The following is an 11,279-nucleotide window of genomic DNA, read 5'->3' as shown; positions in this document are numbered from 1 at the left end:
CCATAAAGATTCCCAGCTCTATATTTTCCTTTGTTTCATGGGTTAGGCAAGGCCTATTTCTGTATGCAGTGAGAGTTGCAGCCCTGGTTCAAACAAGAAAATGAAGGAGGGGGAGCCATTTTGTTGCTACGATTGCACTCCCTGTCCAGAAGAGAAGATTTCAGACCAGATGGGTAAGCAATATCACATACAGAAATAGGAAGCAGATGACCAGTAATCCAGAGGAATGGGAATAAGCATAAATATATGCATACAATATGGTTACCGGTTTTATTCTTTTTAAAAAAAAGGAAGAAGAAAGATTTACTTATTGAATTTATATACTGCTCTATAACCAAAGGTCTCTTTCTTTTTTCCTTTTCCAAAAAAATTTCGCTACCTCTTTGTATTTTTAAGAAATATCTCAAAGCATTTTACAGCATATTAAATCATTAAAACATAAATAAAACAATTTGAAGAAAGTTGAATATAGAGTAGGCAGTCAAAGCAACATAACAGAAAACTAAAATATTATCTTAAAGATTTCAAAATAAAACATTACAAAGGAGGTCAACTACAGAATTCATATTTAACATAGTTGGGCTGGGTGAATGTGAGACCCACTTCCTAGGCCAGGTGGAAAGGGCCTTGCAGGGAGCGGCCTTCAGGCCTCACGCCTTCTTCCCCCTCTGTCCTCTTCTCCTCCGGTTGCTGGAGGTAGACAGAGAAAGGTGTGACATCAGAAGAGAGCACAATGTATTAATTGAGAAGAAAGTTTACATTTTATTCACCTTAGATTAAGATTTTTTTAAAAGAAAAGGCATAAAGTGTAAACAAAAACAAAAAACAGCAGAATGTTTTAATGAAATATCTTGAACATCCATGATAAACTGCTGGGCAGAGGAAAATCAGGACCTGGTGTAACATTGCCCTTGGTAAAGCACTACGTTTGAAGTTTTATTGTATATATTCAAAAATCCCCAATTCTCATAGATTAATCATTGCTTAGAGTCTGTTGGGATGACAGGACTACATAAACTTTAATCTATGCAAGAATAGCATGGATTGCATGGTTTGGGACACCAATAGAAACCTCATAACTCATTGCTTCTTTTTCAGATATGAATGACTGTTTTAAATGTCCAGATGAATATTATCCCAACAAAAAACAGGATTTATGTATTCTGAAGGAAATAAGCTTCTTGTCTTATGAAGAACCTTTGGGGATCAGTTTAGCCTGTTTTTCGCTTTGCTCTTCAATCATCACAGCTCTGGTGCTAGGGACGTTTCTGAAGCACCACAACACTCCCATTGTCAAAGCCAACAACCGGGATCTCACCTACATGCTCCTCCTGTCCCTCCTGCTCTGCTTCCTTTGTGCATTGCTATTCATTGGACAGCCTCAGAAGGTGACATGTCTTCTGCGACAACCTGTTTTTGGCATCATCTTCTCAGTGGCTGTTTCCTGTGTGCTGGCAAAAACGATCACAGTGATTCTGGCTTTCATGGCCACCAAACCAGGATCCAGGATGAGGAAATGGGTGGGGAAGAGGCTGGCCAACTCCATTGTGATTTCCTGCTCCTTTATTCAAGCAACCATTTGTATCATGTGGTTGGCATTTTCTCCCCCATTCCCAGATGTCGATAAGCACTCAATTTATGGAGAAATTGTTCTAGAATGCAATGAGGGTTCTGTAACTATGTTTTACTGTGTCCTGGGTTACATGGGCTTTCTGGCTATGGCCAGTTTCAGTGTGGCTTTCCTTGCCAGGAAGTTGCCTGACAGTTTCAATGAAGCCAAGTTCATCACTTTCAGCATGTTGGTCTTTTGCAGTGTTTGGTTATCCTTTATTCCCTCCTACCTGAGCACTAAAGGAAAATATATGGTAGCTGTGGAGATCTTTTCTATCTTAGCCTCCAGTGCTGGGGTGGTAGGCTGCATCTTTTTCCCTAAATGCTATATCATTGTTTTAAGGCCTCGACTGAATGATAAGGAAAAACTGATAAGACGAAAGGCTGGATGAATGTGTGGGTGTGTTTTTCTCTAGTCTGAACAACCAATGGATATTTGATTGTTTGGGTGTTTATGAATTATTTTCTTGGTAAATTTGTTCTATTTCAACTTTCTCGGACCTCTCTATCTTTTAAACATAAAAACAAAACCCTTGCACTCTGAAGCAATATCTCCTTATATATATACATGTTACCATAAACCTGAATTATTTAGAACAAGTCAACTTTAAACCCATGAACCTAAAACAAATCTTGATCAGAGTTGTGCAACTTATACTCTAAGAGTAAGGGCTTAGAGAATTTAGCCAAATATTGCATGGCCTGGTTATATTGGATTTTGCCTGGTGCCTAAAGATATATAATGACGGTACATTGCTGACACCAGGTGAGCCACCCTGGGAAGAGCACTCCTCAAATAGAGAATCACAGCAGAAAAGGCCTGTTCTTGTGTTGCCACCCTCTGGACCTCTTGTGGAGCAGGCACAGGAAGAAGGGCCTCAGATGATGTGCACACAGTCTGGGTCAGTTCATTTGGGGAGTGGAAGTCCTTGTGACATTGTGGTTCTGAGTAATTGAAGGCTTAATATGTCAAAACCATTACTTTTATTGTTCCTGGACAACCAGTACAATTGTGCCAGGATTGGTATTATATGCTCAAATTTTCTTGCACTGGTGCGCAACCTGGTTACTGAATTCTACACCAGCTGCAGTTTCCAAACCATCTTCAGAGGCAGCCCCACATATAACACTTTGCAATAATCTAACTTACAAGTCACGAAAGCATAGACGAATTACATTAGGCCTTACTCGTCCAGATAGGAGCACAACTGGGCCACCAAGACCACCTGAGCTTCAAGTGACAGCAGTGAATTGATAATTATTCCTAGGTTGTGTACAATTTCCTTCAGAGGGAGTGTAACAATCAAGAGCAGGCCACCTTCCATCCATACAGTCTAAGGAGCCCCCCACCAATGTCCTGCAATGGTAGATATGCCATACACTAGCTCTTCAAATACACTAAGAATTGCATTACATGGTAAAGAAATATGGGCCATAAAGGCTGCAGATTAGAAGAAACCCAGAAGATCTCAAATTCATAGAGTAAGCAGTAGTATAATCACCTGATGCTAAGCACTAAGGCAAACACAGTGACTTGCTGGGTTGTCAACTCTCAAGGCTCTAGAGCTCTGGTGGAATCCTCATTAACTTGTGCATGGTGCCCAGTGCCAAATCCCTGAACTGTTCCAACTGAAACAGAGAGGGTACTGCATTATACAACTTTCAGCAGTTGCTGGTCTCATCTCTTTACCCTGGCTTTCGACACTTGATATGCCAATTTCTACCACCCCCATATTTATTAAATGCTAAGTTGTTTAAAATACTGCTTCATTTGTTGTAACCCACCCCTGAGTGGGAGGACAGGAAATGTAATAGAGGGAACAAGCAAAACCCTTGTGAAGATACAGACATGGGCATGCTTCTTGGGACCCTACACCAGTGCCTTCTCTGTCTTCCCAAAGGCTAAGGGGTCCTTTCTCTGGCATTCAGAAGCAAGACAAGAAAGAAGTGGCAAAGGAGGGATTTGAGGCTACAGATTGAAAGGACTCAGCAGCTGGGTTGCTACCAATTAGGCCTTGCTCTTCTAAAAGTAAAGGAATCACTCTGCCTTCCACCACATTTCCTATTTAGAAAATGCCTCCCTCTCCACAAGCTGTGGTATGTGTTGGTAAGTTGCCTTTAAATCTTCAGCACAGTGCTCCTAATACATGTTTAAGTGTACATTAATCCAAACTATGATGTTATACGTCTGAAGCCTTGCCGCCTCCCCCATCCAAGCCATAGTATCATTTGATACTCAACTAGGTGGAAGGTGTGGGGGAATCTTCAGATGTAACAAACAAGTTTCCTTCTGTAGTTACACAGAGGAACCCCAACGTTGACTTTGTAATTATTTTCCTCTGTCATTACAGCAATGATTATAAATAATTTTGTTGCACGCTGAAACCCCTGTGGAATTCGAACTGGAAAGTTGTTATTTGGTAAGTATGCACACAAGAATTTATAACTACCGCTAGAGATTAGTGGTACTTATTTCAGAGTTTTGGCCTATTTAAAAACTGAATAAACATTTAAATCAGCCTTTGCAACTGGTGACATTCAAATAAGGGAATTTTCTGTGGAAATATTGTCATATTTCTCAAGTGAAGATTTGCCTTCAAACTCAGGATGGCGACTTTGCTTATGTTGCTGCTGGCACTGCTTCCTGAAATGACATGCAAGATTCTCATGGTGAAGTGTCATGTCCATGATCCACACCCTCCACTTCACAAGTATCACCGGTCAGGAGACCTCATCCTTGGTGGCCTAGCTTCTCAAAGCTTCATCATTTCCAATGCATTAGCCTTCACTATAGAACCCCCACAGGCATTGCCCGAAGAGCTTGCGTAAGGAGTTGCTCTTTCTTTTATCTCTTTCTGCTTTTCTGAGTTTCTTTCTCTGAATACTGAAAGCCGTGGCATACTGCTTTTCAACAAAGAAAAATATAAATAATGCAATTAAGGATATGTATCTTGTTCCCAATAACAAGATAATAGAACATAATAAAGATAAATTTATTTCACTGACTTTTATAGGCATAGCCTAGCTTCATATCTATTAATTTTGAAATCTGTTATCATCCATCTTATCATGGAAATGAATCTCAGTGATGTGTGATGGATTTTGTTTTCTTCCTTTATATGTTCCAGAGTTCTTAAAATGTTTTTAACACATAAAAGGGGGCAAATGGACTTACTAAAAAAAACCAAAAAACAAGCAAACAATTTTATACACCACTGTGTACTGCATCCTCAGATGTGGTTTAAAATACTGTACTATTTCATAATGCAAACATTGATGAGAATGCAATAATTGTGATTTATAAAATGAGAGATATCTTTTTGATACAGAGTGCAATTCTCATTTCAGCATGGTGACTAAGAATTACCAGCACATCCTGGCCTTGGAATTTGCAGTGAAGGAGATCAATGCCAACCCTCAGATCTTACCCAATACCACCTTGGGCTTCCACATATTTGACAGCTATTTCATTGCAAAAGGGACCTATCATGCTACAATGCTGCTAACGTCCAGCCCAGAGAGATTGGTCCCCAACTACAAATGTGACATCCATCATCATTTGATAGCAGTCATTGGGGGACTGGACCCCCTAACCTCTCTTCATGCTGCAACAGTCTTGGATATCTATAAAATTCCACAGGTATAATGTATCCATCTCTGTGCTGAGCATCATGGATTTAAAGTTGTTGTTTTCCCCCCATGGTTGCATTGTTTGCTATATTTCGCTCTGTGGTTCAGAGGCCAAAATATGTGAACTGGTGTGGTATTTAAGAATATGCTTAAATAAGTCAGCAAGACTCTTATACAGGGGAAGCAATTTGAATTTATTGATACAATTTGGGGAAAACCAAATAAATACTTTTTAATTTGCAGAGAGGCTAATGATGTAGGGTGTTTCCCAAAGAGTCACCAACCTTTTGGGAAAATTTTTACAAAAGTCTCAGTGTTGTAAACGTCATTGCCTCACACATTTAAATATGAGGATTGATTTTTCTGATGGTGTGTGGTGGGAGTTGAAAATGGCAGCTTTTGGATTGTTCTTCGCAACAGTGGAGTAAAATGTTATGGAGCATAAATCCAATCAAAGAACACTTTGATGAGAATTCATGAGGCTGTGGTAAAATTAATCCACCTGCGGCATTTAATTCTACTAGACTGTACCACATAAATTTGATGTTATGCCCACATTGTGTTTGCAGGAATGCAGGCAGAAAGGTGTATTTATGTCTTTATGCAGTGTCCATTTGCTAAGGATTTGTGGTGCCTTAGAAAAGGCTCAACATGGGCATGCAAAATGTGGGCAGAATGGTGTTTGTGTGCCTTTATGCCAGGAGTACAAGTCCATTTTATAACAGAAGCTGGGAAATCTGTTTTGACTGAAAAATAAAGCTACAGCAATGTAGAGTGCCCAGGGTTTAAATACAGTAGGACACTTCTTTTCTTGGAAACATGGTACCATTTTTCCTCTACTTTGTCAACTTAGTGACAGTCTTCACCCTCGAATTTTCAGTTTTATTTGGGGGGAGTACCCTATATTGGCTACAGTAACACATATGACTCCAGATGTATTTCAGTATTATTACTTTCTGCATCGTATTGAGTAATGGAGCAACACAGTCCTTACTCTAAAACCCATTGGTTTGTAGTTTTTGTTTATTCTTCTGGTGTACATTTTAAACTGTTGAATAAAAATGACTTAATATATCCATAAAATCATGCTTATTCTTTCTTTTTTCGCCTGCAATCCCTTTTAGCTCATATATAGCCCAGCTCCAGTCATGGAGGATAAAACTCCAGGCCTTTCCTTCTACCAAATGGTCCCACAGGAAGCCCTGCAGTATGAGGGGATTCTCTCCTTACTTCTGCATTTCAGGTGGACCTGGGTTGGTCTCCTTACCATGGATCTTGAGAATGGAGAAAGATTTGTTCAAACTGTGGTTCCAATGTTTACTTCTAGTGGCATTTGTTTTGCCTTTATTGAGAGAGTATCCAAATTATCTCTTATCGCTGATCTTAAAGACTTGTTCCAACAGGTTGCAAAAATACATGATAAAGTAATGAGTAGCAAAGCCAATGTGATGATCATCTATGGAGAATCTTATTCTATGATATTTCTGAGATGGTTTCCGTATTTATCTGAGCAAGAACATGTGGATATTAACCCAAAGGGTACAGTGTGGATACTGACAGCCCAGGTGGAGCTGACTTCTCTCGTTTATCAAAGGACTTGGGATAAAGAAATAATCCACGGGGCTCTGTCCTTCGCAATTCACTCCAATGATATATCAGGATTCCAGCAATTTACTGCCAGTAGAAAACCTGCCACCTCAAAAGAAGATTATTTCATCATGGATTTCTGGCAGCAGGCCTTTGCCTGTTCATTTCCAGGTACAGGTGCAGAAGATGTGGATGGGGATATCTGCACTGGAGATGAGAACATGGGGGCTCTTCCTGGGCCTTTCTTCGAAATGAACATGATTGGCCATAGCTACAGTATCTACATGGCTGTTTATGCCATGGCACAGGCTGTTCATGACATGTTCTCATGGAGACTGAAATCAAGAATGTTAAAGGACCAAGGGCAGTTGTCATTACAAAATCAACAGCCATGGAAGGTAATGAAGCCAATTTTCTCTTGCAATAGGGCACCATATCATTGGTGTCAAATAGTCCATGACTCATTTAATTATCTCCCTGATTTTTGTTTCTTTTTTTCTGTTCTTAGTGAGACTGTTGCCACTGAATATATTTGTTAGACTGATACACATCCTCTTCTTCTGATTTCCTTTTTCAAATATAGTTCCATCATTTCCTCAGAGGTGTATTATTTAATAATAGTGCTGGAGATGAGATTTCCTTTAACCAGAATGGGGAGTTGAAAGTTGGGTTGGATGTTATTAATTGGATTGTTTCCTTAAACCAATCCTTTCATAAAATTAAAGTTGGGAGGATGGATCCCCAGTCTTCTTCGCATCAAGTGTTCACCATCCATGAAGATGCTATAACATGGCAAAGGCGGTTTAACAAGGTAGGGAGATTTCCAGTTTGGAATGAACATTGACTTCCATACAGTTTGTAAAGATCATTTCACTTGACCACAATGTTTTTGTGATGTATGAAAAATTCTTGAAATGGTATAGGAAATTACACTTCATGAATTTATTAACTGGGGCAGTGTTCTAGATTTTATTTATTGAGAAATTGTTGTATGAGCTAAATATATTCATATTTTGGTTTAAACATATGTCAAATAATGATCACTTGTTGAGTTCCAAAGTTAGTCATGCACATTGATTTCATTGAGTCAACTCAGAGCACTCCATCTTTGAATATCACTTAAGATCGTTTTCATTTGAAACCTTCAAAATTCCATCAATAGGACCAAAGTATATGTAACCTTTATTCATTTTGTTTATGAAATAATCTTTGGCGGCATAGTTGAAATCAGCTCTGAACGAAGTGAGGAAACCAGGTAGAATCACCTCTTTTGTTCTCCATCAAGCGGAAAACTTCATCTCCTGCTTGCCTCTATCAAAGCAGAACTTCACTATTTAGCACACTAACTCTGCCCCCTAACTAGTGACCAATAAAAAAAGGCCATTAGATTTATTTTTACTTCTTTCCTCCTCAAACAAGGAAACCCATTAGAATGCTTCTCCTGTCCTCTACCTTCTGGTTAAAAAAAGAAATAAAATCAAGCTCTCTCTCTCTCTCTCTCTCTCTCTCTCTCTCTCTCTCTCTCTCTCCCACTTTCTCACAGACACAAACACAAGCTAGGGAAGGGGTGATCTATGCAAATTTGCAAAGAGGAACAATCATCTGATGAACACATGGGTCTAATTTGCTTATCATGGGCAGTCAAAACCCTGCCATGCAACTGCTTTTTTCTTGCTGTACCTTGAGGCTTCTCCTGCTTTGGTTTCTAAGGGAGTAAAAGGAATGGACAATTGCTATGCCTGTCATACTTTAAGGTCTTTCTTTTTAAAATTGTCTTCCCTCTCTGCAGACAAAGTTGGAATCTGCTGCTCATGGTTTTTATTACTGGATGTTAGACATGAGCATCTAGAAAACATCTCAGTTACAGAAAATGTATTAATGTGATTGTGGGTAACAGGAGAAAGCCTGAACAATACTTGGTGATTGGGGAGGGAGTTGGATTCTTCTCAGGTCTCTGCCCATTTTTCTAGCAACAGGAGTCAACTCTACTGGAACCATAAAGATTCCCAGCTCTATATTTTCCTTTGTTTCATGGGTTAGGCAAGGCCTATTTCTGTATGCAGTGAGAGTTGCAGCCCTGGTTCAAACAAGAAAATGAAGGAGGGGGAGCCATTTTGTTGCTACGATTGCACTCCCTGTCCAGAAGAGAAGATTTCAGACCAGATGGGTAAGCAATATGACATACAGAAATAGGAAGCAGATGACCAGTAATCCAGAGGAATGGGAATAAGCATAAATATATGCATACAATATGGTTACCAGTTTTATTCTTTAAAAAAAAAGGAAGAAGAAAGAATTACTTATTGGATTTATATACTGCTCTATAACCAAAGGTGTCTTTCTTTTTTCCTTTTCCTTTTCCAAAAAAAATTTCGCTACCTCTTTGTATTTTTAAGAAATATCTCAAAGCATTTTACAGCATATTAAATCATTAAAACATAAATAAAACAATTTGAAGAAAGTTGAATATAGAGTAGGCAGCCAAAGCAACATAACAGAAAACTAAAATATTATCTTAAAGATTTCAAAATAAAACATTACAAAGGAGGTCAACTACAGAATTCATATTTAACATAGTTGGGCTGGGTGAATGTGAGACCCACTTCCTAGGCCAGGTGGAAAAGGCCTTGCAGGGAGCGGCCTTCAGGCCTCACGCCTTCTTCCCCCTCTGTCCTCTTCTCCTCCGGCTGCTGGAGGTAGACAGAGAAAGGTGTGACATCAGAAGAGAGCACAATGTATTAATTGAGAAGAAAGTTTACATTTTATTCACCTTAGATTAAGATTTTTTTAAAAGAAAAGGCATAAAGTGTAAAGAAAAACAAAAAACAGCAGAATGCTTTAATGAAATGTCTTGAACATTTATGATAAACTTCCTTGGCAGAGGAAAATCAGGACCTGGTGTAACATTGCCCTTGGTAAAGCACTACGTTTGAAGTTTTATTGTATATATTCAAAAATTCCCAATTCTCATAGATTAATCATTGCTTAGAGTCTGTTGGGATGACAGGACTACATAAACTTTAATCTATGCAAGATTAGCATGGATTGTATGGTTTGGGACACCAATAGAAACCTCATAACTCATTGCTTCTTTTTCAGATATGAATGACTGTTTTAAATGTCCAGATGAATATTATCCCAACAAAAAACAGGATTTATGTATTCTGAAGGAAATAAGCTTCTTGTCTTATGAAGAACCTTTGGGGATCAGTTTAGCCTGTTTTTCGCTTTGCTCTTCAATCATCACAGCTCTGGTGCTAGGGACGTTTCTGAAGCACCACAACACTCCCATTGTCAAAGCCAACAACCGGGATCTCACCTACATGCTCCTCCTGTCCCTCCTGCTCTGCTTCCTTTGTGCATTGCTATTCATTGGACAGCCTCAGAAGGTGACATGTCTTCTGCGACAACCTGTTTTTGGCATCATCTTCTCAGTGGCTGTTTCCTGTGTGCTGGCAAAAACGATCACAGTGATTCTGGCTTTCATGGCCACCAAACCAGGATCCAGGATGAGGAAATGGGTGGGGAAGAGGCTGGCCAACTCCATTGTGATTTCCTGCTCCTTTATTCAAGCAACCATTTGTATCATGTGGTTGGCATTTTCTCCCCCATTCCCAGATGTCGATAAGCACTCAACCTATGGAGAAATTGTTCTAGAATGCAATGAGGGTTCTGTAACTATGTTTTACTGTGTCCTGGGTTACATGGGCTTTCTGGCTATGGTCAGTTTCAGTGTGGCTTTCCTTGCCAGGAAGTTGCCTGACAGTTTCAATGAAGCCAAGTTCATCACTTTTAGCATGTTGGTCTTTTGCAGTGTTTGGTTATCCTTTATTCCCTCCTCCCTGAGCACTAAAGGAAAATACATGGTAGCTGTGGAGATCTTTTCTATCCTAGCCTCCAGTGCTGGGTTGCTAGGGTGCATCTTTTCCCCTAAATGTTATATCATTGTTTTAAGGCCCGAACTGAATGATAAGGAACAGCTTATAAGACGAAAGGCTGGATGAATGTGTGGGTGTGTTTTGCTCTAGTCTGCACAACCAATGGATATTTGGGTTTTTTGGGGGTGTTTATGAATTATTTTCTTGGTAAATTTCTTCTATTTCAATTTTCTTGGACCTCTCTATCTTTTAAACATAAAAACAAAACAAAAACAAAACCCTTGCACTCTGAAGCAATATCTCCTTATATATATACATGTTACCATAAACCTGAATTATTTAGAACAAGTCAACTTTTTTACGCTGCTGCTGCTGATCTCGTCTCTGCTCCTGCACCGGCAACTGAGACTTGACCAACTCCGGACATTGTCGTTTTAGATGCGCTGAAGACCCACATCGGAAACAACGCCTAACAGCAAACGCTGACTCCTCACCAGTACGCTGCTTTTGCTTCACCTCTGGCACGGCATGAGAACTCCTTCCAAACCACCCGTCAGTAGAAGTCTCTGCAGC

The 11,279-nt window shown here is 39.5% G+C and overlaps 3 protein-coding genes across 4 annotated transcripts; all 3 read left to right on the top strand.

Moving 5' to 3' along the window:
- Positions 1-834: 834 nt before the first annotated feature.
- On the top strand, positions 835-4,605 carry LOC308571898 (vomeronasal type-2 receptor 26-like). Of its 2 annotated transcripts, none has more exons than XM_081167536.1 (2): positions 835-1,798; positions 4,218-4,556. In XM_081167536.1, the coding sequence occupies exons 1-2, from the start codon at positions 1,101-1,103 to the stop codon at positions 4,438-4,440; spliced, it is 921 nt and encodes a 306-aa protein (XP_081023662.1). In that variant the 5' UTR covers positions 835-1,100; the 3' UTR covers positions 4,441-4,556. The 2 variants fall into 2 exon arrangements, 1 of the variants encoding a protein (XP_081023662.1); XR_014001605.1 differs by lacking the exon at positions 835-1,798 and adding an exon at positions 1,973-2,011 and having other exon boundaries at positions 4,218-4,605.
- A 449-nt stretch (positions 4,606-5,054) lies between these two features.
- LOC308571886 (vomeronasal type-2 receptor 26-like) lies at positions 5,055-9,047 on the top strand. The gene is made up of 4 exons (XM_081167505.1): positions 5,055-5,251; positions 6,366-7,226; positions 7,412-7,639; positions 8,869-9,047. The coding sequence occupies exons 1-4, from the start codon at positions 5,108-5,110 to the stop codon at positions 9,019-9,021; spliced, it is 1,386 nt and encodes a 461-aa protein (XP_081023631.1). The 5' UTR covers positions 5,055-5,107; the 3' UTR covers positions 9,022-9,047.
- A 610-nt stretch (positions 9,048-9,657) lies between these two features.
- Positions 9,658-10,841, top strand: LOC308571899 (vomeronasal type-2 receptor 26-like). Its single transcript, XM_081167537.1, has one exon. The coding sequence runs from the start codon at positions 9,930-9,932 to the stop codon at positions 10,830-10,832; it is 903 nt and encodes a 300-aa protein (XP_081023663.1). The 5' UTR covers positions 9,658-9,929; the 3' UTR covers positions 10,833-10,841.
- Positions 10,842-11,279: the final 438 nt, after the last annotated feature.

Source organism: Podarcis bocagei (assembly GCF_964188305.1).
Source record: "Podarcis bocagei genome assembly, chromosome: 13".
NCBI lineage: Eukaryota > Metazoa > Chordata > Lepidosauria > Squamata > Lacertidae > Podarcis > Podarcis bocagei.
This window is presented reverse-complemented; position numbering and strand designations above follow the sequence as displayed.